This window comes from Danio aesculapii, chromosome 6, assembly GCF_903798145.1.
Source record: "Danio aesculapii chromosome 6, fDanAes4.1, whole genome shotgun sequence".
Classification (NCBI taxonomy): domain Eukaryota; kingdom Metazoa; phylum Chordata; class Actinopteri; order Cypriniformes; family Danionidae; genus Danio; species Danio aesculapii.
Window position 1 is genome coordinate 21,000,821 of NC_079440.1, and position 27,962 is coordinate 21,028,782.

At 36.8% G+C, this 27,962-nt stretch overlaps 2 protein-coding genes across 2 annotated transcripts in view; both read left to right on the forward strand.

Moving 5' to 3' along the window:
• aldh1l1 (aldehyde dehydrogenase 1 family, member L1) overlaps positions 1 to 2,839 on the forward strand; it is a 34,258-nt gene extending 31,419 nt beyond the window's left edge. Inside the window, exons 20-23 of the mRNA XM_056459769.1 lie at positions 1,003 to 1,168; positions 1,251 to 1,356; positions 1,940 to 2,139; positions 2,284 to 2,839. Coding sequence (XP_056315744.1) covers positions 1,003 to 1,168; positions 1,251 to 1,356; positions 1,940 to 2,139; positions 2,284 to 2,339 — 528 coding nt within the window. The 3' untranslated portion in view covers positions 2,340 to 2,839. The remainder of the gene's footprint in view (positions 1 to 1,002; positions 1,169 to 1,250; positions 1,357 to 1,939; positions 2,140 to 2,283) is intronic.
• A 10,170-nt stretch (positions 2,840 to 13,009) lies between these two features.
• On the forward strand, positions 13,010 to 27,929 carry ddx17 (DEAD-box helicase 17). Its single transcript, XM_056459770.1, is given in 14 exon segments — positions 13,010 to 13,352; positions 13,538 to 13,568; positions 13,571 to 13,693; positions 15,597 to 15,693; positions 17,228 to 17,361; positions 17,458 to 17,523; positions 17,676 to 17,817; positions 18,835 to 18,995; positions 19,697 to 19,869; positions 20,193 to 20,303; positions 20,392 to 20,453; positions 20,545 to 20,604; positions 26,336 to 26,563; positions 26,736 to 27,929. Coding segments are annotated over 14 exon segments (1,989 nt in total). The 5' UTR covers positions 13,010 to 13,296; the 3' UTR covers positions 27,281 to 27,929.
• Positions 27,930 to 27,962: the final 33 nt, after the last annotated feature.

Here is a 27,962-nt window from a genome sequence, read left to right on the forward strand (position 1 = left end):
GTGCAATATGCCGCAAGTGTTTTTTTTGTGCTATTTTCCCACAAGCGCATTTTCACATTTTGTGTTGCGTTGTTCATTCATTCATTCATTTTCCTTCTGCTTAGTCCGTTTATTCATCAGGGGTCACCACAGCGGAATGAACCACCAACTTATTCAGCATATGTTTTACGTAGCGAATGCCTTTTCAGCGTCAACCCAGTACTTCGAAACACCCATACACTCTCAAATTCACACACATACACTATGGACAATTTAGCTTACCCAATTCACCTATAACGCATGTCTTTGGATTGTGGGGGAAACCTGAGCACCAGAAGGAAACCCACACCAACACTGGAGAACATGCAAACTCCACACAGAAAGGCCACTAGCCCAGCCAGCGCTCGAACCAACGACCTTCTTAATGTGACAGTGCTAACAAATGAGCCACCGTGTCGCCCCTTGTGCCACGTTGTTTAAATAGCAAATGCATTTGCGCTCATGGGTGTGCTGGTCTGTGAAGGAGGTGTGTTAAGGTGCTTTATTGGTGCGTTGCTATTTTGAAAGATAGTTCAAATAGAGGGTCAGGGTGAGCTAATGAGGACAGAATTTTCAGTTGTGGGTAAACTATTCCTTTAAGTCTATTGTATTTTAAGAGTTTTTCTATTGATAGTCAATTTACCAAAAACTAAGCCTCTTCAAAACTGACATCAAAAATAAAAGTAATATTTTACAATAATGTCTTATCTGTGATTAAAAGAAGAAAGTAAATAAAATTCTATCTCTTAATCTTATGAAGTGATCATATCTCTTCAGAATACTTGGATTAAACTGCTAAATTCATAATGAAACTGCTTTTCAATATTTGTTTGTTTTTTAAATTTACATTTTAATAAATAACATTTTAAAGTGTCAAAGTTTAAAGGAATGTATTTGTCTTTCCAAGATGAACAAATGAAACGAGGGTGGGTACATTATGACAGATAGATTCAAAAGTCATGAAATATAATTTAATTCATGTAGGTTAGCGAAATAAAGAAGATGAAGATTGGTGATCCTCTAGACCGTTCCACAGACCACGGCCCCCAAAACCACAAAGCCCATCTGGACAAACTGGTGGAATACTGCGAAAAGGGGGTCAAAGAAGGAGCAAAATTAGTGTGTGGAGGAAAACAAGTGGAGCGTCCAGGTGAGAGGAGTTTGCCAGTATTAGAATTACTCTTTGCGGGGGAACAACGGTTCAATGCTGTTTATTTTTTCTAAATCTATAGGTTTCTTCTTTGAACCAACTGTTTTCACTGATGTGCAGGATCACATGTACATTGCTGTCGAGGAGTCTTTTGGGCCTGTCATGATCATCTCCAAATTTAACAATGGGTCGGTAGAAAACTTTTACCATTATCTTCAAACTGCTGATCATCTTACAGCAGACAATATACAGTTGAAGTCAGAATTATTAGCCCTCCTGAATTATTAGCCCCCTGTATATTTTTTTCCTCAATTTCTAATTTTAAATGACAACTATATTTCTAATTACTGATTTTATTTATATTTGCCATGATGACTGTACATAACATTTTACTAAATATTTTTCAAGATACTAGTTTTCAGCTTAAAGTGCATTTTAAATTAGGCAAGTCATGTATAATGATGGTTTGTTCTGTTTACAATCGGAAAACAAAGAAAATGTTTAATAATGTCGGTTAAAAAAAAATCTAAATTGCTTTTATTCTAGCCAAAATAAAACAAATAAGACTTTCTCCGGAAGAAAAAATATTCTAAAAAATACTGTAAAAAATTCCTTGCTCTGTTAAACCTCATTTGTGAAATATTTGAAAAAGAAAACTTCATCTGTATATAAAGCCTATAATTTAAATGTGTATATTGCACTGATTTTTCAGAATTGTTACAATTTAGCAAGAATCTAAACTGGATATTTCTCTCTTTTTTTTGGATTCAGAGAAGTTGACAAAGTCTTACAGAGGGCTAATGCCACAGAATTTGGCTTAGCATCAGGTGTGTTTACTCGTGACATCAGCAAGGCTCTCTATGTGAGTGAAAAGCTTCAGGCTGGCACTGTGTTCATCAACACGTACAACAAGACAGATGTGGCAGCTCCTTTTGGTGGCTTCAAACAGTCTGGCTTTGGCAAAGATTTGGGTAAGACATGATGCCTGGTGAATTAATATAAATGCACATACATCTAACAGTTTAATGAGTGTTTACTAAACTAGATTTCAGTCATTCATTAACTTGTAAGGATGAAGAGGTTTTTGTATAACACTGGGTGTCTTTTCCCTACAGGTCAAGAAGCTCTGAATGAGTATCTGAAGACTAAATGTGTCACAGTGGAATACTAACTGACAAAACACTGGACGTATAGTAAAGATTACTGTATTTTAATGCTCTAAAGTGGCACTTCAGCTTAAGCTTTTAAGTAAACTTAATCATGACATATATCTATGGTAATCTATGGTAAAAGAATTCCATTTCTTGACACAAATTAAGAAAATGAAATCATGAGCTTTTCTAGTTTTGCATCATACCTGTAAATGTCTTGCTGTATATAATATTGGAGAAAATCAAGGACCATATCAGAGACTTTATCAATTATAATGGATGTTGGTTCACTTTATATCATTCGTTTGGAGAACACTTGCTTAGGTTAAGAGACTGTGAAATAGTTTTAGGTAAACCTATCTGACCGTTGTCCTTCACTGCACTGATATTTTTTTGATTGAACTGTGATGACTGAACTGTATTTTATACAGTTTTTAGAAACCACAACTTTTTTAATTTCTTCCTTATTAACAGATGAACATATTCAAAAGAAGTGCAAAATAAATAAATAAAAAATCAATCCATTATTGTTTTACAATTTTCTTTAGAATGTTAGACTAAGAGTCTTTTCAGTCTATATATATATACTTTATTAGGTACACCTTTCCAACTGCTTGGTCAAAACAATCTGCTGCAGTTCAAACCAAGCATCAGCAAGGAGAAGAAAGGTGATTTAAGTGACTTTGAACATGACATGGTTGTTGGTGCCTGACGGGCTGGTCTGAGTATTTCAGAAACTGCTGATCTAATTGGATTTTCACGCACAACCAACTCAAGGGTTTACAGCAGGCGTGACCAACCCTGTTTTGATCGACCTTCCTGCAGATTTCAGTTGCAACCCATATCAAACACACCTGCCTGTAATTATTATGTGCTGTTCAGGTCCTAATTAATTGCTTCAGGTGTGTTTGATCAGGGTTGGAGCTGAACTTTGCAGGAAGGTCGATCTCCAGGAACAGGGTTGAGCACCACTGGTTTACAGAGAATGGTCTCAAAATGAGAAAATATCCAGTGAATGCAGTTTTGTGGTCGCAAATGCCTTGTTAATGTCAGAGGAGAATGGCCAGACTGGTTTAAGCTGATAGAAAGGCAACAGTAACTCAAATAACCACTTGTTACAACCGAGGTATGCAGAAGAGCATCTCTGAACGCACAACATGTCCAACCTTTTTTTTTTTTTTTTTTCTATTCACCTTTATTTGTATAGCGCTTTTACAATGTAGATTGTGTCAAAGCAGCTTCACATAAAAGGTCATAGTAAATTGTAACAGTGTAGTTCAGTTTTTAGTGTTTAAGTTCAGTTCAGTTTAGCTCAGTTCAGTGTGGTTTAATAATCACTACTGAGAGTCCAAACACTGAAGAACAAATCCAACGATGCGCAGCTCTACAGATCCCGAACCATGCAAGCCAGTAGCGACAGCGGAGAGGGAAAAAAACTTCACTAATTGGCGAAAGTGAAGAAAAAAAAAAAACCTTGAGAGAAACCAGACTCAGTTGGGCACGACCATTTTAATTTCTCCGCTGGCCAAACGTCTTGTGCAGAGCTGCAGTCTCAGCGGTGGAGGTCTCAGCTGGCCTCAGCGAAGACTCGTCTGTCTCTGGAGCGTCACAGGAATCAGTCTCATGTTCTCCACTCCTCCATGACCACCACAGTAGCTGCTCAGGATACATCTCGTCGTTGGTCTTGGATCGAATCAGTGACTCTGCATAGTCTGAGGGCCTCTGGAAAAGTATCCTCAGGTGGAAATGGAGAATAAAGAGAATAATTAGCGTAGCTGCTGTTGTATATAAACAAGGTGCAGAAACCTGTGTGGAAGCCCGCTAAGTGGTGCACTGAGTGTATGCTTTACTAAACGGATAGGTCTTTAATCTAGTTTTGAATTGGGAGAGTGTGTCTGAGCCTCGGACGTTATCAGGAAGGCTATTCCAGAGTTTAGGAGCCATAAATGAGAAGGCTCGACCTCCTTTACTTGACTTTGCTATTCTAGGTACTACCAGAAGCCCTAAGTTTTGAGATCTTAAAGAGCGAATTGGATTGTAGCGAGACAGAAGGTTGGTTAGATAAACAGGAGCTAGATTATTTAAAGCTTTGTAGGTAAGAAGAAATATTTTAAATTCAATACGAAACTTAAAAGGCAGCCAGTGTAAGGAGGATAAAATTGGGGTGATGTGATCAAATTTTCTAGACCTGGTAAGAACTCTGGCAGCTGCATTTTGCACTAGCTGAAGTTTATTAATAGAGGATGCTGAGCAGCCAGCAAACAGTGCATTACAGTAGTCTAGCCTAGATGTCATAAAAGCATGGACTAGCTTTTCTGCATCTGAGATGGATAGCATACTTTGTAACTTAGCGATATTTCTCAGATGAAAGAAAGCAGTTTTTGTGACATGGGATATATGATTTTTAAAAGTTAAATTGCTGTCTAATATGACACCCAGGTCTTTTGTAGTAGAGCTAACGCTAACTTTGTATCCCTCTAATTGTAGGTCGAGTTGTGAGATCTGCTGTGTACAGGATTTAGGCCCAATAAGTAATATTCTGTTTTGTCTGAGTTTAAGAGAAGATAATTGTTGGTCATCCAGTCTTTAAAATCTCTAACTCAGTTAGCTTGGACAGTTTAGACATCTCGTCAGGTTTAGTTGAAATATATAATTGAGTATCATCTGCATAGCAGTGAAAGCTGATCCCATGTCTTCTAATAATGTCTCCCAGGGGTAGCATGTATATTGTAAACAGCAAAGGGCCTAAAACTGATCTATGAGGCACCCCGTATTTTACTGGGCTGACTTGTGAAGGCTGTCCATTAATATTCACAAACTGGTAATGGTCAGCTAAGTATGACTTAAACCATTGTAGAGCCTGTCCCTGGACACCTGTAGACTTTAAGCGATTAATGAGGATACCGTGGTCAATGGTGTCAAATGCCGCACTAAGATCGAGTAGAACTAATAGCGAGATGCACCCTTGGTCAACAGCTAAGAGTAAATTGTTGGTTATTTTCATTAGTGCAGTTTCTGTACTGTGATGAGCTCTGAAACATGACTGAAACACTTCAAAAACATTGTTCGTCTGCAGAAAGGAGAATAATTGAGCAGAAACAACTTTTTCTAGTATTTTAGACATAAATGAAAGATTTGAAATAGGCCTATAATTAGCTAAGTTGCTGGGGTCCAGTTGTGGTTTCTTAATAATAGGCTTAATAACAGCTAACTTGTAAGGATTTGGAACATGGCCTAAAGATAAAGAAGAGTTGATAACGTTAAGAAGAGGTTCTCCTAACAGGTAGCAATTCTTTCAGTAACTTTGTTGGAATTGAGTCCAACATACACGTAGCTGATTTAGAACTATTTATAATTTTATCTAGCTCTTCCTGTTCTATGATTTTGAAGCACTGTAGGTTATTTAGATTCAGTGGAATGTTTACTGGATCTGAAGTATAAGGCGGTGCAGAAAGTTTAATATCTCCTATTTTCTGTCTAAAGCCTTCTATTTTATCACTGAAAAAATTCATGAAGTCATCACTACTAATTTGCGGTGGAACATTTTGTTCCAAAGATGACCGATTATTTGTTAATTTAGCAATGGTGTTAAATAAGAATCTAGGATTGTTATGATTATTTTCTATCAGTTTGCGGAGGTGCTCAGCCCTGGCAGGTTTGAGAGCCCTCCTATAGCAATTCTAAAAGCTTCTAAATTAGTTTTTTCCATTTACGTTCCAGGGCACGGGTTGCTGTTTTGAGAGCGTGGGTATGACTACTATACCATGGTGTAGTTTTATTCTCTCTAGCCTTTTTTAGTTTGATGGGTGCCACAGTATTTAGAGTGCTAGTAAAGATGGCATCCATGCTGCTGGTTACTATATCAAGGTCATTTGCATTTGCGGGTGCATTTCAAAATAGAGAAAGATCAGGTAAGTTATTTATAAATTCATCTTTGGTGGATGTAACAATTGTTCTACAGGGGCGATATATCGGAGCGAATCTGCTAATTTCAGGTAAACACAGCTTATATAGTAAGAGGTAGTGGTCTGTAATGTCATCACTTTGTGGTATAATGTCTACATCAATGACCTCAATTCCATAAGACAGAATTAGATCTAGTGTATGCTTTAAGCGATGGGTTGGACCAATAATGTTTTGCTTTATCCCTAGTAAATGTAGTAAGTCCATAAACGCGAGCCCTAATGTGTCGTTAGCGTCATCTATGCGTCTGGATGTTAAAGTCTCCTACAACTAGTATTTTATCAGTTTTAACTAGTAAGTCAGAGATAAAATCAGAAAACTCTTTAGAAAATTGACATAGGGTCCTGGGGGTCTATATATGGTGATTAGAGCGAGAGATAACATAGGTTTTTGCATAGTGCCCGGAAGCATAACATTAAGTGCTAATATTTCAAAGCAGCTAAATATAAGTCAGTTTCTCTGATTAACATTAAGAATATCACTTTGAGGCAAATGGGCTACAGCTGCAGAAGACCACTCCGGGTGCCACACCTGTCAGCTAAGAACAGGAAACTGAGGCTAAAATTCGTGCAGGGTCACCAAAATTGGACAATATAAGATTGGTAAAACATTGCCTGGTCTGATGCGTCTCGATTTCTGCTGTGACATTTGGATGGTAGGGTCATAATTTGGCACCAACAACATGAAAGCATTGATCCATCCTGCCTTGTATCAACGGTTCAGGCTGGGGGTGGTGGCGTCATGGTGTGGGGGGTATTTTCTTTGCACACTTTGGGCCTATTAGTACCAATTGAGCATCGTGTCAATGCCACAGCCTACCTGAGTATTGTTGCTGACCATGTCCATCCCTTTATGACCACAGCGTACCCACCTTCTGATGGCTACTTCTAGCAGGATAACACGCCATGTCATAAAGCTTGATTCATCTCAGGCTGGTTTCTTGAACATGACAATGAGTTCACTGTACTCAAATGGCCTCCACAGTCACCAGATGTCAATCCAGTAGAACACCTTTGGGATGTGGTGGAATGGGAGATTCGCATCATATTCATTTGCATAACTAGTAAGGCGTACCTAATAAAGTGGCCGATAAGTGTGTTTATCATTTAACAGTGTTTAAGCTGAAAAATGTTCAGATATTCATTACTGGGCATTCAGAGTAAAATGTATTATGATGTCCAAAATTAGAATGAATAGTGATATTGGTTGTAGTTATTTTCCATAGAAATAGAAAGCAGAAAGAGAAATCTGTAATAAAATGAGTAGAAATCTGAATTGTGGAATATGGAATTAAGAACTTAAAATCGTAAATCGTCAACTTTTAATAAAAACAATATAGAGTTTTGGTCCTCTTCAGCAACAAAGTGGTCTCAGACCCATTCTTTATCACACCACAACTTCATAAGAACTCGGACCCAAGCTTTATATACAGAAGTGGATTTCACTTCTAACAAAATGAGATTGACTACAACATTTTAAATCAAACCTCAAATCAAACACGTTACACAATTAAAAATCTCTTTGTAGAAACAAATGAAGGCTTTGCATGTACGCTTTCATTATGGTGGCTTGAAAAGCCAGCATACTGTTATCTATCTTAAACTTCTTCTTCTTCTTCTTCTTCTTCTTCTTCTTCTTCTTCTTCTTCTTATTCTTCTGAGACTAATTTCTAAGTGTATCTCCTCCTAGGCCTTTCAAGCTACATACTTCAAACTTTCGTCAAACCTTCAAACTGGTCTGACTCGGGTTGCTATATCTTTTCTAACTGATCCGACCTTGGGTTTTCCGAAAAACGACCCAGAAAAATCCCAAAAGTCCCATTGACTTAACATTGGGTCAAACTTTGTGAGCTCATAACTCTGCATCAGACTGTCCTACAGACTTCTAACTGGACTCATTTAACTCAGTCTAGCCAGCAGCCAATAACTGATGACTTTTTAACTTACTAGCCACTCCCTAGCAACCACTTACAGCACCCTAGCAACTGTCCCATAGACTTCCATTGTAAAAGACTCCCATTTACTTAACATTGGATCAACCTTTGTGAGCTCATAACTCTGCATCAGACTGTCCTACAGACTAGAGTCTGGCCTCATTCAACTCAGTCTAGCCAGCAGCCAATCACTGATTACCTTTAAACTTACTAGCCACTCCCTAGCAACCACTTACAGCACCCTAGCAACTGTCCCAGAGACTGTGACTAGCTATTCTAACACACGCTAACAGTTTTAACATCCTACTGACATGCTAATCTTGCTAGAAAGGTGCTAGCAACACAATAGTGACATGCTAGTCATGCTAGTAACATGCTAATTCATGCTAGAATCATGCTAACAACATGCTAATTCATGCTAGAAACAAGCTGACTCATGCTAGAATCATGCTAGTAACATGCTAGTTACATGCTAATTAATGCTAGAATCATGCTAGTTACATGCTAATTCATGCTAGAAACATGCTAATTCATGCTAGAATCATGCTAACAACATGCTAATTCATGCTAGAAACATGCTAGTAACATGCTAATTCATGCTAGAAACAAGCTAGTAACATGCTAGAATCATGCTAGTAACATGCTAATTCATGCTAGAATCATGCTAATAACATGCTAATTTATGCTAGAATCATGCTAGTAACATGCTAATTCATGCTAGAAACATGCTAGGAACATGCTAATTCATGCTAGAATCATGCTAGTAACATGCTAGTTCATGCTAGAAACATGCTAGTAACATGCTAATTCATGCTAGAAACATGCTAGTAACATGCTAGAATCATGCTAGTAACATGCTAATTCATGCTAGAATCATGGTAGTAACATGCTAATTCATGCTAGAATCATGCTAGTAACATGCTAATTCATGCTAGAATCATGCTAGTAACATGCTAATTCATGCTAGAAACATGCTAATGACATGATAATTCATGCTAGAATCATGCAAGTAACATGCTAATTCATGCTAGAATCATGCTAATAACATGCTAATTCATGCTAGAAACATGCTAATTCATGCTAGAATCATGCTAATAACATGCTAATTCATGCTAGAAACATGCTAGTAACATGCTAATTAATGCTAGAAACATGCTAATTCATGCTAATATCATGCTAGTAACATGCTAATTCATGCTAGAATCATGCTAGTAACATGCTAATTCATGCTAGAATCATGCTAGTAACATGCTAATTCATGCTATAAACATGCTAGTAACATGCTAATTCATGCTAGAATCATGCTAGTAACATGCTAATTCATGCTAGAATCATGCTAGTAACATGCTAATTCATGCTAGAAACATGCTAATTCATGCTAGAATCATGCTAATAACATGCTTAATCATGCTAGAAACATGCTAGTAACATGCTAATTAATGCTAGAAACATGCTAGTAACATGCTAATTCATGCTAGAATCATGCTAGTAACATGCTAATTCATGCTAGAAACATGCTAGTAACATGCTAATTCATGCTAGAATCATGCTAGTAACATGCTAATTCATGCTAGAATCATGCTAATAACATGCTAATTCATGCTAGAAACATGCTAGTAACATGCTAATTCATGCTAGAATCATGCTAGTTACATGCTAGTTACATGCTAATTAATGCTAGAATCATGCTAGTTACATGCTAATTCATGCTAGAAACATGCTAATTCATGCTAGAATCATGCTAACAACATGCTAATTCATGCTAGAAACATGCTAGTAACATGCTAATTCATGCTAGAAACAAGCTAGAATCATGCTAGTAACATGCTAATTCGTGCTAGAATCATGCTAATAACATGCTAATTTATGCTAGAATCATGCTAGTAACATGCTAATTCATGCTAGAAACATGCTAGGAACATGCTAATTCATGCTAGAATCATGCTAGTAACATGCTAGTTCATGCTAGAAACATGCTAGTAACATGCTAATTCATGCTAGAAACATGCTAGTAACATGCTAGAATCATGCTAGTAACATGCTAATTCATGCTAGAATCATGGTAGTAACATGCTAATTCATGCTAGAATCATGCTAGTAACATGCTAATTCATGCTAGAATCATGCTAGTAACATGCTAATTCATGCTAGAAACATGCTAATGACATGATAATTCATGCTAGAATCATGCAAGTAACATGCTAATTCATGCTAGAGTCATGCTAATAACATGCTAATTCATGCTAGAAACATGCTAATTCATGCTAGAATCATGCTAATAACATGCTAATTCATGCTAGAAACATGCTAGTAACATGCTAATTAATGCTAGAAACATGCTAATTCATGCTAATATCCCGCTAGTAACATGCTAATTCATGCTAGAATCATGCTAGTAACATGCTAATTCATGCTAGAATCATGCTAGTAACATGCTAATTCATGCTAGAAACATGCTAGTAGCATGCTAATTCATGCTAGAATCATGCTAGTAACATGCTAATTCATGCTAGAATCATGCTAATAACATGCTAATTCATGCTAGAAACATGCTAATTCATGCTAGAATCATGCTAATAACATGCTTAATCATGCTAGAAACATGCTAGTAACATGCTAATTAATGCTAGAAACATGCTAGTAACATGCTAATTCATGCTAGAATCATGCTAGTAACATGCTAATTCATGCTAGAAACATGCTAGTAACATGCTAATTCATGCTAGAATCATGCTAGTAACATGCTAATTCATGCTAGAATCATGCTAATAACATGCTAAATCATGCTAGAAACATGCTAGTAACATGCTAATTCATGCTAGAATCATGCTAGTTACATTCTAATCCATGCTAGAATCATGCTAGTAACATGCTAATTCATGCTAGAATCATGCTAGTAACATGCTAAGTAATGCTAGAATCATGCTAGTAACATGCTAATTCATGCTAGAATCATGCTAATAACATGCTAATTCATGCTAGAATCATGCTAGTAACATGCTAATTCATGCTAGAATCATGCTAGTAACATGCTAATTCATGCTAGAAACATGCTAGTAACATGCTAATTCATGCTAGAATCATGCTAGTAACATGCTAATTCATGCTAGAATCATGCTAATAACATGCTAATTCATGCTAGAAACATGCTAACTCATGCTAGAAACATGCTAGTAACATGCTAATTCATGCTAGAATCATGCTAATTCATGCTAGAAACATGCTAGTAACATGCTAATTCATGCTAGAATCATGCTAGTTACATGCTAATTTATGTTAGAATCATGCTAGTTACTTGCTAATTCATGCTAGTAACATGCTAATTCAGACTCGGCTTTTCAAGCCACCATAAAGTTTGTCCTCAAACTTTAATATCTAGTTTAAAATTAGTGGCCACCAACTGCTTTTCAATTGTGATGCAAAAAGAGATCCAGCATGTACTGTATGTAGCAAGAGCACTTTTATTCTGAATGACACTATGATTTTATTTTTTAAGCAAACACAGTCTGGCTTTAGTGGGTGATATGTAAATTCATTTTTATAAGCAAAAATGGCTTAAACCTCCGTTCATCTATTACTTGTTGAATTTGACTCTTGTATCCTCGTTTAGACGAACAAATAACATAAGTGCTATATTTTGATGCATTATGACAACCTTTTTTGATACACTAAAATCCTTTTTTGCTTCTCTCGTTGTGTCCATTGATTTCATGCAAACCCATATGTTTTATTTTCTCAATATTTTATTATTACACTTGCAAGAGAAATAGCTTTCATCTCCTTGTTCCTGTATAAGTTATAGTAACAATTTCAAAATAAAGCAAGAATTTCATTGTACGGGAGCCTGCTCCTTACTGTGCATGACAATAAACACTTTAAATCTAGAAGTTTTCAAATATCTGCCAGCAGGTGGCGCAATGATAGCGTTTCCAATGTTACCGCTGCAACATCAGAGTGTTTTCGACGCTGCTTTGCATTCATTAGGGCTTCTCATCTCATATGCCTGAATCCAAATTCGAAGGGTTTTAAGGGATGAAGGGCGTGGGGTTTGAATGCACTTCTGAGTCTTCTTAACGAGACAACGGAGGTGTGCTTTTGTCGCAGTGTTTGTACATTAGTTTACACCTGGTTAACACCCACAACACACCGTTTGAAATGTCTCCGGTTTGGATCGACACTTCCACTGGCGGTCATGTTTGTTTTCACTTATATATGCCATTTGAAGCGAGATGTGTCGGATGGAGTAAGATGTATCACCAAACAGCATGTAGGTTCTTTGGTGTCTAATAAATGTAATTTACATTTCCCTTATTGTAAATAATATATACATATCAATTGCTTTGTTGTTATTGCATCAAAAATGTTATTTAACGGCACGTTAGGTCGAATCTCATTTCTTCTTCTTTAGATGAAATGGTGGGTTGCAAACCAAGCTTTACGGGGCATACCGCCGCCTACTGTAATGGAGTTTGAAAAGAACGTATCCTGTTTTTTTTAAATGCTTGCTATATTCTGTCTATCAAACTTCTATTTTAAATGTCTGTCTATTTATTTCTGACCAATTCCATGAGTGCGATGGTTTGTTTACCTGCATCTGTGCATGGCCCATCGTTTAAAATACTATTTAATGTAAATTTTGTTACTCGGGGAGGCGAATCCGGTTTTACGGCCCTACGCGAATTCTTTACCTGACTACGCCATTTTAGTTCCGTTATTCATGCACTCTCGATAGAGCCTTACGTGCAAAAAGTAACGACATTAAACGGGGCGGACCCACTTGCCTAGTGGTAGACGACATTTTACTTGCGACATTTTAAGTATATGGCCGCACTGAGATGTTGTTGTTGTTGTTTTTCACAACGCTGATGTATTTTAGCGCGTTTGATTGTAAAAGCTTTGTTTTCATGCTGCCGTAAATAATTTAATGAACAATCCGCAGGCTATATTTGTGTAATTAAACATCACTACCGATTATTTGAAAAACATATTTTTTACAAACTAGATAACTTGCTTTACTTCGTGCAGTACTCGGAAAAAAGTTAGTTTTTTATTCAGCTTTAACCGACGACAAAGTAAAAGAAATGAGAGGAAGTTCCTCATATGGAGACAGAGACAGAGATCGAGGACGGGATAGAGGGTGGGCCTTTGTTTATTGGAACTTGTTTGTCCATGTGTATTTACAATGTATTAATGCCATTTTTAATGGATATGAGATGTACTTTGTCCAAGTTAACAAATTTAGCCACCGGTTTTACACTTCTTGAACGCTGCTCATAACTGGAAGGAAAATTAGTCGACGTTAAAGACGTGAATCTTCCACAGGCCTCGCTTTGGTTCTAGTCGAGTTGTCCCACCCCACCGAAGAAGTTTGGAAATCCGGGAGATCGGCTGAGGAAAAAGAAATGGGACCTGGACCAACTGCCTAAGTTTGAGAAGAACTTCTACAATGAAAATCCAGAGGTTCATCACATGAGTCAGGTAATAAAGTCGGTGAAAAACACTCCAGTTGGGCGCAGGGTTGTAAAATACTAGATTTGTTTCTGATAAATTTTAATTGATTAATATACTAAAGTTTTATTTTAGTAAAGCTTAAATGGACTGTTTGTACTTAAACTTGATAAAATTTTAGTATAAATGTGTTTGAATTAAACTGCATTATATTATATCAAACATGGTTAGCGGAAGCTAATGTGTATGGAATTCCTATTTCTGTCCTCTGAGGAAAACGATGACTTAAGTTATGATTTATCAAAAGCCTGAAATTATGACTTTAATGGCTAATTAACATTAAGGAGTATTTTAAGTGGGGTTATTAGCTGCATAGAACAACTAATAGCTAAACCTGCTGCAAAATAAATATAATATTCAATATTTGCAATCTAGATATTGCGTACAGATTCCTGTTTGCAGGCTATGATGAAAAGATAGCAGGAATTACTGTACTCAACTGTACCACTGCAGCACATGCATTGGTTTCTTGCACATCCAGTCTGTAATGGAGTGATCATAAATTTGGTAGGAATGAGTGAGTATTGGAGTACGCGTGCAGTGCCTAGGCATGATTATAAATCTTGAATATTACATTTATTTTGCTGCACGTTTAGCTTTTAGTTATTTTAGTTCTTAAATTTGTTCCTTCCTGACATGTTAGTTTTGTCTTTATCCATTGGAGAAAATGTCAATACATTTTTTTCATTACTGATTCTGTCATTCAGAACTGTTTTTATTTAGTTATCATCTCGTTTCCACCATTAAATAAATGCTGTAGAGTACTACAATTGACCATCAATGTTAAGATCCTCTGTTTTACTGAAACCTTATTGTTTTAACCCAGGCTTATTTTAACAACTGGAATGGCATTAAGAAATAAACAAAAAACAAATACATGCAGAGAGGATTTAAAAACATTTTTGGCTGTCATGATTATGTAAAAAATAGGAATGCACCGTTAACATTTTTTTTGCATCTGATTGTGATACCAAAATTCTGAGTATCGACCAATACAGATCCGATCCCGATACTGTGCTTTTTTTTTTTTTAGACATAATGCAGTTTCCATAGTTCTATTGATAAACTCAAATAATTTATCTTCTTTAGTAAAAATAACAGACCTATAGGATTTATAGGTCTATTTTTGTCAGAAAATTAATTTTTTGTCTGAAAGATTATGGTTTTGTAACAAATTTCATTTGGTATAATTTGTATATTTTATTGAAACAATTTGTAATTTGAATATATATTTTTTGTTGATCAGTTATCTACAAAATAAACAAGATTTGGGCTGAATTTCAAAACAAGGTCCGCTTATATGCTTCAGCGCCAAAACACAAACTCGTCTGGCAAATAAATGTTGATATAAACTAAATAACGGTGAAATATTCAGTTTCAAAGTATCCTATATTAGGCAAAATAATTTTCTGTTAATGACAATTCATATTGCACCCGTCAGTTTCACTTTTATTAATTTAATTAACTACTTTGACCACAATGAGCCACGCATTAAAACTATTCATAGCACTGAAAGGATTCCTCTTGGAAGAATAACTCAGTCGGAAGGATGAGAGAAACGCATTGTGAGAATAATCTTACGGATCGGCGCAGGTTGTGTCTGCGCAGCTGGTGTGTAAATGAGGTGCTTGATGCATCACTGAGAGGCAGCGTGCAGCCCTTCTGTATCTGCGGACACTTCCAGAACAGCATCCTTAGTAAAGAATGGAAAACATTAAACCCGTAGTTGAGTCTGAAATGTGTTTTTTTTTACACATTTATTTATTATACATTTATAGTATTATCTGATTGCCCTTTAATCGGTTTAGGGAACTTTTGTGTTCAGCTCTTGCTTTTATTCATGCATTTGTATTTGTCTTTGTATATTTTATAGTATGATGTAGAAGAATATCGCAGGAAGCGAGAGATCACCGTCAGAGGCTCTGGCTGTCCAAAGCCTGTCACCAACTTCCATCAAGCTCAGTTTCCTCGTGAGTTTTTTCAAAATCACTGGGTGACACATTTGACCCTTTTCACATTTTTGGGTTTTGTCATATCTGGGTAAACTTAAAGTGGAGGGAATCAGAGAGTACAACAAATATTATTTTTACAATCCTATTTGCTAAAATAATAAAAGAAAAACTAGTGTTATCAAGACTTTCAGAAAATGAAAAAAAAATATTGTGCGACTGATAACAGCAGCCAAAAAAGAAAACAACAGCAAATTTACTGTCCCGCAAATACACTCTGTATCACAAACAGTTTTAGTTTTTTTGTAATTTGATATAAAGATGCTATAAAACAGGGGTGTCCAAACTATGGCTTGAGGGCTATCTGCGGGTTTTGTGGCGGCCCGGAGGCTTTTTATAAATATTAATAGAATCTGGCCCGGTATACAAAAATGAACGTAATTCAATATACAACCACCAGGTGTCGCTACGACATGCCTTCAATTAGGCAGCAGTTCCTGTTATGAAGTAAAACGAACCGAACAAACAGAAGGAAACATAATTCATAATCACGTTTTGACGAGCCATGGCACAACGAAGAAAAAGGAAAATCAACAGTGAGTGCAGGAATTTCAGTCACGTTGGCGCAAAGAATATTTCTTCACAGAGGTCAGCGGAATATGTGTCTGTTTAATTTGCCAGGAATCAGTTGCAGTAATAAAGAAATATAATATTAAATGACATTATGAAACAAAACATCAGGACTTCAGCTCTTACACTGGTGCCGAACAAGATCAAAAAGTAAAACAATTAGCAGCTGCCCTATCAGATCAACAACAGCAGTGTTTTCGTGCTAATAAAGTGCAAGAAAATTCTACGCTGGCTAGTTATGAGGTAGCTCAGCTAATCACACAGCACGGGAAACCCTTCACTGAAGGAGAATTTATATAGGAGTGTCTGATGAGTGTTGCAACTGGAATTTGCCCAAAGATTCAAGATTTTAAAAACGTAAGTCTTTCTGTCTTTCTAGAAACACAGTTGGACGATGAATTAAAATAATTCCATAATAATATACACACATATATATATATATATATATATATATATATATATATATATATATATATATATATATATATATATATATATATATATATATATATATGTGTATATATATATATATATATATATATGTATATATATATGTATATATGTATATGTGCGTATGTATATATGCGTGTATGTGTGATGTATGTAAAATTTGGCCCAGGACGTTTTTTTTTTTTTTTTTTGCATCTGGCCCTCGACCCAAAAAGTTTGGACACCCCTGATATAAAACGTAAATGTTTATACATTTTTTAAAAATTAAAATATTAAAAACTTTCAAGTCTTGTGAAAAGGGTCCATTAGAATGAAGGTTTTTGGTTCACCAGTAGTCATTCACATAAGGGACACATGTTTGCCAGCTGAAAAACTTTATTTTTGTTTCTCTTCAATGAGTGTATTTATAAACAAAAGTGATTTCATAAAAATTTTGAAGGTAAAGTTTCTGTGTTTTTTTTTTTTTTTTCTCCAGAGTATGTAATGGATGTGCTTCTGCAGCAGAACTTTAAAGAGCCCACTGCTATCCAGGCTCAAGGTTTTCCTCTAGCTCTTAGTGGCAGAGACATGGTGGGCATCGCTCAAACTGGCTCTGGAAAGACACTGGCTGTAAGAGTCCCATACCTAAAACCAACAGACTGCTAAAAACGTGTCAAATAACATCCCAAGTAAACTCATCTTTGCTCATTTCAATGTCCTCCACAGTATCTGTTGCCTGCCATTGTGCACATTAACCATCAGCCATATCTGGAAAGAGGGGACGGGCCCATCGTAAGTTGCCATTTAACATTTACCTTAAAAATAAATATTGGGCTCTGATTTTGAATTCAAATGATACTCTGTTGTAGTTTATTGCACTCTAGAACCACATATAATTGCTTTGTTAATATTTTCTTCATTTACACTGTCATTTTTTTGTTTAGTGTCTTGTGTTAGCACCTACACGTGAATTAGCTCAGCAGGTGCAGCAAGTTGCTTTTGACTATGGCAAATCATCCCGGATCAAGAGTACCTGTGTGTATGGAGGAGCCCCTAAAGGGCCACAGATCAGAGATTTAGAAAGAGGTATGGGAACAGAAAACATGTTCATTAAACAATTTTAACATTTAGAGTTCTAACTTTTATTTGAGGGCTTAAGGACTGAGTGAACTTCACAGTAAATAAAATAAGTAAATTAATTAATTTTTTTCTCAGCATGATGTTGGTTCTTTTTTTAAGATTTTGTGTATGTATACTATAAGTTGTGCTTAATAGTGCACTGCATTATATTTTCTCATTCACTCTAGTTATTTTTTAATTGGTCCATCTCTAACCCCTCCGTTAATATAAACTCTATCACTTCTGTTGCACTGATGTATTCAAAAATCACTAAATCCTTTGTTAAGCCCTACAAGTGTTTCACCACTACACACAACAAACTCTTTCACAAGCATCTTTCACATGCAAAACGTTATTGTGTTAATGCTAATCTGCAAAATGATTTTACATCCTTTTTTGTAGCTTGTGTATTGTTGCACTGTACTGTTAAATGTTTATTGATATTGTCATCTGTTATAACTACATAAAAATGGAAGAGAGGAAAAACTATTATAACTATATATCAATATTGTTTTGAAAAAAAAAATATTCTGAGAAAGATATTAATTCTTTTTTTAACATTATTATGAACTCTGAGATGCATAGTATTATTAGCTGCCCACTTGTATGTGTATATGCTTGCATGTCTATAAATGTAGTTTTCTGTCACAAACATGAATAGCTGCAATATAGAGACCTGTTCCATTCAGTCCATTATGCTGAACGTTTTTGGTCATGATCATTTTTTTGTAATGCTTAGTCTGCTCCCAAAATTTACAGAATCATATCTCATGACTTATTTACCTTTGAAATGATTATTGCATTTGTAGAGGGGTGTTTTAACTAGTTCAACCCATTTTTTTAACCACTTCAACCATTTTTGGTAACAGTTCTACCATAAATTGCTGGGATTTTAACACTAGCTGTGATTTAGTGATTCATTCATTCAGCAGCAGTGCTTCACATGTTTTGTTTTTTTAATAAGCATTGTTTGAATATCAAAAGGTGTTGAGATATGCATTGCCACGCCTGGCCGTCTGATTGACTTCCTGGAGGTTGGAAAAACCAACCTGCGCCGTTGCACCTACCTGGTGCTGGATGAAGCTGATCGTATGTTGGACATGGGATTTGAACCCCAAATACGCAAAATTGTTGACCAAATTAGAGTAAGTATTTTTCTCTTGTGAAACCACTAGTGTTGATTGTTCATGGGTGTTAATGCTGCAGTCCTTAGCCAGTCTCCTTACCCAAGCACAGAGTCGTACTGGTAGGTTTTCGTGGGCCACTGTTTGTTTCATTGGCCTCACGTATTAGGCATTGCGATGATCAGTATGGCTGCCATAGCCAAAGACGTTCAAATATCCAGTTCTCAAGCTTTATAGCCCACCGGTTCTTTGGGGGATATATTTGCTTTGAGTTTTGTTTCTGTTTTTCCATTGTACATTAGATTAGTCAGCACTGAAGCCAAATCTGGAGCTTGTCTAACAAAATAACTTATGATAACGATCCAAAAACCTGTACACCCAAATGTATGTTATAGAAAAATATTAAATACAAATTTAAAAAAGAGAAAAAATCAAGATAAGCAAAAAAAGTTAAAAATTTTTTTTGAAATTTGTAGTAGTTTTTTTTTGCAATATTTAGCTTGAAGTTAATTGTATTATCTTTCAATTTCTAAATATGTTTGGTGACAAAAATATTAATTTAATAAATATATCTGTTTAATAAATCTGATTTGTTTAAATGCACCAAAATTTATTGCCTATATTCACTGAGAAATGGGTACAAATATTCATTTTCAAAATGGCATGTACTCAATTATGCTGAGCACTCTATATATTTCATGAACAAAAAATGTTTCCCTCAGCCTGACCGACAGACTCTAATGTGGAGTGCTACCTGGCCTAAAGAAGTGCGGCAGCTGGCTGAAGATTTCCTCCATGACTATGTCCAAATCAATATAGGAGCTCTAGAACTGAGTGCGAACCACAACATCCTGCAGATAGTGGATGTTTGCATGGAAAATGAAAAAGACAGCAAGTGAGTTGATTTTTACCTGTTATCTCTATAATAAAGTGAAGTTAATCAGGCATTACAATTCACTCTTTGTAAAATGAAATGAAAAGTCTTCAAATATTCGGTAACACTTTATTTTGATGGTTCATTTGAGTATTAGTAGACTGTCTACTTAATATCTATTATAAGAAACTTTGCAAGTACATGTTAACTTACCCTAATCCCAACCTAACAGTCTACTTATAATCTAATGAGAATTAGTTGGAATGTAGATGCAATGTAACTTGAATTCAACAAACGAACCATCAAAATAAAGTTTGACCAAATATTCTTTTTTGCTCTGAAAGGCTGATTCAACTGATGGAGGAAATCATGGCTGAAAAGGAGAACAAAACCATCATCTTTGTCGAGACGAAGAAACGTTGTGATGAACTGACTCGCAGGATGCGGAGAGATGGGTGAGACAGACCTTTGTATTCGTTTGTTCCTTATTTTATTTATAAAACGCTATAATGTGCATATGTAATGTGTCATTTCTTTATCTAGGTGGCCTGCAATGTGCATTCATGGTGACAAGAGCCAGCCAGAGAGGGACTGGGTACTAACAGGTAAACATTTTTTAAGCTTCATGTCTTCCATATTAAAGGAGACTGTAATAGTGCTGGATTTCTGTCACTGTGGTATGTTTTGTGTGTGCAGAGTTTCGCAGTGGAAAAGCTCCAATTTTGATTGCCACTGATGTCGCCTCACGGGGTCTAGGTATGTTTTTGATACTTATTACGAACCATAATGAGGCCACAAAATAATAGACATAATATTTACACAACAGTGACAACATGCAGTCACATATTAGTTTTTTTTCATTAGACTGCACTGGTAAAGCAGATGGAATCCTTATTCACACAGACTCAAAGGGATGCAGGCTGCACATCATTTTGGGATATAATTTTATATCCCATATACTGTTTAGCAGATTTCGTGATTGCTGGCAATTTTTTAAAAAGTTTTTTTAATGTTAATTAAGCACTTTCATTTGACGATTAGAGCTTTAAAATGAAGTCAAATGAAATTATTAAAATTTGAGCATGAAGCTTATTAATATATTTTTACAACAATGTCAATTTTTGCTCTTATATGTTTATATCCCTTTAAACCGCTTGTCCAACACCATTTTTTAATATCAAGTAAATATTATGTTTATTTTGTTACAGGTAAATAAACGATCAAGACACACTAAGTTCATATCATGGTATCTGTATCAAGTTAAATGTATTTGTTTCTTTCTTAATACACCATACTTCAGACAATCATGAATTTATTAACCATTTGTAAAATGTTCTGTAAATGATCATGCCTCGCTTTTGGGGAACATGGGAATTTACAATCTACCTCTGAAGAAGTGAAGGGATGTTCACACTAGGGATGCACTGATCTCGATACTTGGATCGGATTTTGGTTCGATACCGCATATTTTTGCTGTCAACTTTATAAGCCAACAAAAGCCATGAAGGTAGCCTATTATAAGGCACTAGAAAGTTGTCATGTAGGACTACTTTATCTCAAATGAAGACATTCTATAGTTTAATGTGAAGTTAAGATGAATATTTAAGTGATTAAATTTATGTTCAGTTTAGCGCTTCCTGTCGCTGCCCCTGTCAATCATTCTACATTCATTCATTCACTATTTGTTCCTGTTAATATAAATAATCAGTGGAGAAATGCATTTAGTTTAGCATTAAATGGGTTCATTTTGACCTGCAGTAAGGAGTTCATTGCTGTTTTTAAGTCACGTGTTTGTTAGATCAGCAGATCACATTGGCAACACTGGAGTAGAGAGGGTAATTACCTGCTCTTCACACACAAAGTAGGTCTACCTGAAATGTTTAATTAGAAAAGGCTTAATATTACATTGGACAGATCCTCAATGCACTGATTTCTTCCCTTAGTGATGCTAAGTTTTGAAAGTGTCCACAGATACCGGAGGGCAGCGCGCTGTGTCTCAGTGATGCATCGTGCGATGTACGCCACTCTGTAAAATGATTCTTACGATGAATTTCTGTTTTTCCATCCGTCAGATTGAGTTCATTTTTTTGAGGGGAATACTTTCAGTGCTACGAATAGTTTGTAGAGCCTGGCTCATTGTGGTCAAAGTAGTTGATTAAATTAATAAAAGTTAAACTGGTGGCCTCAATATGGATTGCCATTAACAGAAAAGGGAAAGTTTATTTTTATTTAATTTTTTTAGGGGTTGTCAACTTTAATGACAGGACAGTGGAGATTTACAGACAGGAAAGTATGGGGAGCAGAGAGAGGGGAAGGATCGGCAAAGGACCTCGAGCCAGGAATTGAACTCGAGTTGCCGCGAGCACCTGGGTGCTGTATATTGACGCACTAACCACTAGGCTATTGTACAGTTTAGTTTAGTCTGCGTCAAACCTGCAGAAAAATATCAGGCTTTACTGAAAAGGCTGTTTAAATTACCAACGATTAGCATCAATAGTGGTAGCTTATTACAGATCTCAAAGAAAAATCTTAATCTTAAAAAAGGGACCATAACAGATTAATGTCAACGAATCCTCAAATAATGTAGCCTAGTTTACAGCTAGCATCATGTTTTTAGATTGTGTGTCTGTCATATACAGTAGGCCTATGGTTCTGTTATTTTTACTAAAGAAGATAAATTATTTAAGTTTATCACCTGAACTATAGAAACTGTATTATGCTTTTTATAAAAAGAAAAAAAAAAGCACAGTATCAGGATCGGATATGTATCAGTCGATACTCAGAATTTGGGTATTGGGTATTCAAAAAAAAAATGGTATCAGTGCACCCCTAGTTTCGACTGACATCTGAGTTTGCAGTAAAATGAGCATTTCTCATAAAAATGAGCTGTGATCTTCATTAAAAATTATGAGTCAAATAGACATTCTACTATTTAGCTGACTTCACTTGAATCACTTGCACATGGGGTTTTCAAGTCGGACTGCCTGTGCACACTAGTTGGCTGTATTGAGGAAGTATAAATTGTTTAAGATTTAGTCTGTTTAATGACCTTTTCATGCAACAAATTGTAGATATAGATATTAGGAAAAATGCAGGGTCTTTTTAATTTAAAAAAGCCAGCTGAAGTTCTTGCAGTTCCAGTCTAGTACTTTTTAGGGTGCATGTCCACTAAAGCTGAAAATGCTCAGCTGTGAGCGCTTCAACTATCAGAGCATTTAACATATGCCGTGCGCTCAGCGCTTTGTGTAAAACGGATGCTAAGTGCCTCACCATGCTGCTGCTGTTAAAAAAATGTGGTGCTTCCATTGAAAACAGCTGAAAAAATACACTGTTGAGGAACCACTTCAGTGAACTCACGTCTTTAATCTGTTTTTTTTTTTAACAAGACATTTTAGTGGTTTCTCTCTCTTGAATGTTTTTACACATAGCAACTGTACTTTCTTCTCTCCACCCTCTCCTTTCCTCTTTTAGTTTTTCTTCCCAACTGTAAACAACCTATTCATTGACGAGTTGTCAAGCTCACGATTACAAAAAACTCTGGGGTGATGCCGAGCTACTCGTGGGCTGCTTTGTCAGTTGCCACAAGGTGTTCGTTCCAAATATGTAAAAGTTGTGCTGTCTGTTTCTTGTTACTAATGTAAAAATCCTCGCACATTTGGGGCTCACCGGCTCGCTGTTGACCCTAGCACGGATCTAGGGGAACTGCTATCCTTTCCTCCTATTCCCTGGGTCCTAACGCTAGTCTCCTTCCTGAACAAACTGTGTGCCATTGTCCCGACCTTGCAAGAAGTGAATCAATAGTCATGATCAGAATAGAAGTTGGACAGAACAACAATATTTGTAAATCATTTCATATTGTGCAAAACGTCTTTCTGGAATCATTCATATCTGTAATATCAAAGACCTCACGAAGACACTTGCTTTTTTGTTTTCTATGGGTATGTTTGGGTTATGCTAGGGCTCTTACACTATTACTGTTCTTTTTCCCCTTCAGGATTTTTGACTTCCTAACTGTGCCTGCCCAGGCATGCTGTGCAATTTTGACACAGTGGCCTCCCTCTACCATGTAACCAGACAGTAGCACAGGGCTTGATATGGATAGACTCCTTCAGCTTCACCCTAATTTATCTCGACTATAAAGCGGGCCAGTGGAATCAGCTGGCTTTTTTTCTGAATTGACCATTAAAAAAATCTCTAAGGATACTGTGGCCCCTCAGAGCTCTGTTAGATTCCAGGAAGGTCTGCCCTTAAGATAGATCTGGGGTTGATTGGCTCACGGAGGGATAGAGAGAGAGGGAGAGAGACAGTTAAGAGTGCTGGATACAGTCCGGTCCAGTTTGTGGAGGTCCTGCAACCCAGCGAGAGAGAGAGAACTGGGGCAGAGCCGGTTCTGCTCCCGCCTGGCGTTGCTGGGGCAGGGCCGAGGGTGAAGGGGGGGCAGCTCAGCGCGTCAGCCCACATTAACCTCTTCCTCTTGGGCCGCTCCACGGGACCCTGGACTGATCCCAGCCAAGAGTAACCTAACCTAGGGTAAGTACCTGATCATGCCCTAGTCACTGCCCTGTTGTTGAGAACTGTTTCCATAGTGTCCTTCAAGTATGTTTGAGCATGTGTGGTAAGTGGCAATGTATATTAGGTCATAATGGTATATCACTTTATTTTAGCTCATAATTTTTTATTTTTAGAACACTACCATTATCATTTTCCAGAAGGAGACGTTTTTTTTTTTTCCTTTAGGGTCAATAGCAGTGTTGTTAGAGCCCCTTTTTAAGTGTAATGAGAAACAGACTTTTAAGAAGTGTGTCAAGGAAAAAAAAAAGTTTAATGTTGTCCATTTCTCCTCTTTAATACCACCTCAAGTGTCTTAATATAAACTGAAGCATAGTTTTCATTTCCATTTATAGATTATGTCAGGGGTCACCAAACTTGTTCCTGGAGGGCCGGTGTCCTGCAGATTTTAGCTCTAATCCTAATCAAACAAGCTATTCAAGGTCTTACGAGGTAAACTTGAAACTTTCAGGCAGGTGTGTTGAGGCAAGTTGGAGCTAAATCCTGCAGGGACACTGGCCCTCCAGGACCGAGATTGGTGACCCTTGGCTTATGTTGTACTTAAGATTAGATCTAATGTCTATCATTGGAAAAAGGTAAGTGCTCAGTCTAAAGAAGCTATGCTTTTTTTCTTTCTAACATGTTTATTTGTATGCATAGGACAGTGTCTCGCTAGCTGATTGAAAACATATTTTTGGTCTTTTTTTGTTTGCTCCGTTATTCTACTTTTTATCCTTGCAAGAGATTAGCAGAATAGATTGTTTTTGTTTCTGCAGTAAAATTCAGGCAGTGATTTCCTAGCAAGCCAAGAATGAATATATCTAGATCTGTTTAATTTGAGTGGTTAAACATAGTTTTGGTTTTCTTTTGCTCATATTTAAGTCCCAGACAAAGAAAAAATGGATCAGATCCAAGCAGGATCGTTGCTTTTTAGATGTCAAACAAGACAAAAATAATCATTTAGTGGCGTTAGCCTAGCAAAGAGTTAATGCTTCATCACTGAAATGCTCCATTGTAAATTGAAAGAAAAATCGACCCTGCCTTTGGGTTGACTTTATCATAATAATTACAATTATAGTGATGCTCTGAAAACAACAAAATTCAGCCAAAATTGGTTTGACAGTCTGAAATGATTGATAATCAGAACAACTGGCCCAAATGTGGTGTTTAAGATCATGAAATTGACACTTGTATCGTCTAAAGATGTTGGTCAGTTCTTGTAAATGAGTTTATACATAAAACATTCATAGCTTACCTACCATCTATTAAATGCAGTGAGCTTTTGTTAATTATAACATGAAACAAGGGCTAAGCTTTCAAATGGTCAATATTGGAAAAATTCTAATATTTTGACACTTTATCGTTTGACAAATTGCAGTAGCTGCCTCAGTTTTGAAGTGACAATGTAGAATGCATGTGAACTGATTGGTAATATATATATATATATATATATATATATATATATATATATTTTTTTTTAGTTTTGTCTTCTGGTGCAGAGCTAATTATTACACAAACCTCTTCAGACCCCGGCAAAGCTTATTGTGGACCAATTAATATCAGGCTAGGCTTTATTAGCTGTCCCTTACTTCAAAGCCAAGTCTGTGCAATCTGTAAAGAGGGAGAGACAAAATTAATAATGCAAGTTGTTCTGTCATAGTTAGGCCAGTGTTTCCCAACCCTGCTTTTGAAGGTGCAACAGCATTACACTTTTTCAAACTCATTCTAATCAAACACACCTGATTTAAAGAGATTCCAAAATCTGGAATTCTATTGGTCAGATATGTGAAACATCTCAAATCAGCACTGTTGGTTTGTTTTCAGAAACAGGGTTGGGGAACACTGATTCAGGCAGTGGTCCATTGCCTCTGTCTACCTCAGTTTCTAATTGAATTTCTCTTTTCTTCCTTGTGAAATTCTTTACTTTGGCCCCATGAAGATGTGGAGGATGTCAAATTTGTCATCAATTATGACTATCCAAACTCCTCTGAGGATTATGTTCACCGAATTGGGCGGACAGCCCGTAGCACCAACAAAGGTACAGCCTACACCTTCTTCACGCCTGGAAACCTTCGCCAGGCTCGCGATCTGGTTCGGGTTCTTGAGGAGGCTAGACAGGCCATCAACCCCAAACTACTGCAGCTTGTGGACACAGGCCGTGGAGGAGGTAAGAGCTTCAAGAAGAGCTACTATTAAGCATGTCTATGTCAATTTGTATGTTCTCAAGAAACTGACATAAAAATAGATTTTCGGCTTCATTTGGATGTAAGTTTCTGTGCTCATTTGGGAATTTGCTATCACTGGCCTAATCCCTCTCCTGTGACTGGCTCTTTTTGTAGGTGGAAGGATGCGTTACCGTGGCAACAATTCAAGCTCAAATAATCCCAACCTGATGTACCAGGACGAATGTGATCGACGCATGCGCTCTGGAACTGGGGTGAACAAAGGCGGCCGCAGCAACAACAACTTTAGCCGTGACGGAAGATCAGGTGGGAGCAATCGTGACGAGCGCATGTCCTCTTACAGGGACCGCAGCAGAGATGGCCGAAACAACTACAACTCAGGACCCTCTTATAATAACGGAGGAGGAGAGCAGTTTCAGAGCTATGGGGGTGGAGGAGGAGGAGAGCAGTATGGCTCCAGAGTAGCACCCTCACATCCAACTGGGGGTGCAGCAGGGCAAGATCAGCCTGGACCTCCACAAGGTTTGTTTGGAGCGCCACCTCTAAATCCACCTCAGCCTGGGCCAGGTTCAGGTCCAGGTCCACAACCACTTATGTCCCAGCAGTTCCCTCCTCCACCGCAACCTATGATGGGCTTCATGGGTCCTGGCCCATACCCATTTGGCTCACCACCACCCCTTCCTCCTCCTCCCAGAAAGTAGCATCTATAAGCATCAGATTTGTTTTCTTGTTGTAATAGTTCCAGTAGGAACATTTGAATATGGATGTGTTCTACATGCTGTGCTTTGCATTGTGTTGTTGTAGAAAAGGATGACTTAACATTTAATCAGTCCACTGGCTCGGGGCTTGTCATTTAATGTCATTGTACTTTTTTTAGTTCTCAAATCTGAAGCCAAAATTAAGTAGCAGCTGTAGTTTATTGAAGATCTATTATTGTTAGATATTTCACCTTTTCATATCTATATTCTTAATCTTTTTTACATTTAGTTAGAATTCAATAAGATTTATTGGTGTTTGTAAAAGTAGTGTCAATTTGCCAACATATGCTTTATTAATGTACTTTATTGATTAGTTTTGCTAACGTTTAACCATTTTGATCACTTTACATACACACAAGAAAACCACCTACAGACATGCAAAGTGGTTTCTTTTTTAATTAAGGTCGCTTTATCATACACCCAACACAAACAGCTCTCCACAGGGATCATTGACCGATTCAATGGAATTTGTTCGCACCAGTTCTTTGACTGGCTGCCACCTGGGAAGGAAAGAAAAAACACCCTTTTGTAGTTTTTTTTTTTTTTTCTTTTTTCGCAGATTTTAATAAAGTGTTCAAGCTCTGTTTAAGAATGATCTTGTTTGACTCTTGTTTAAAGATTTGTC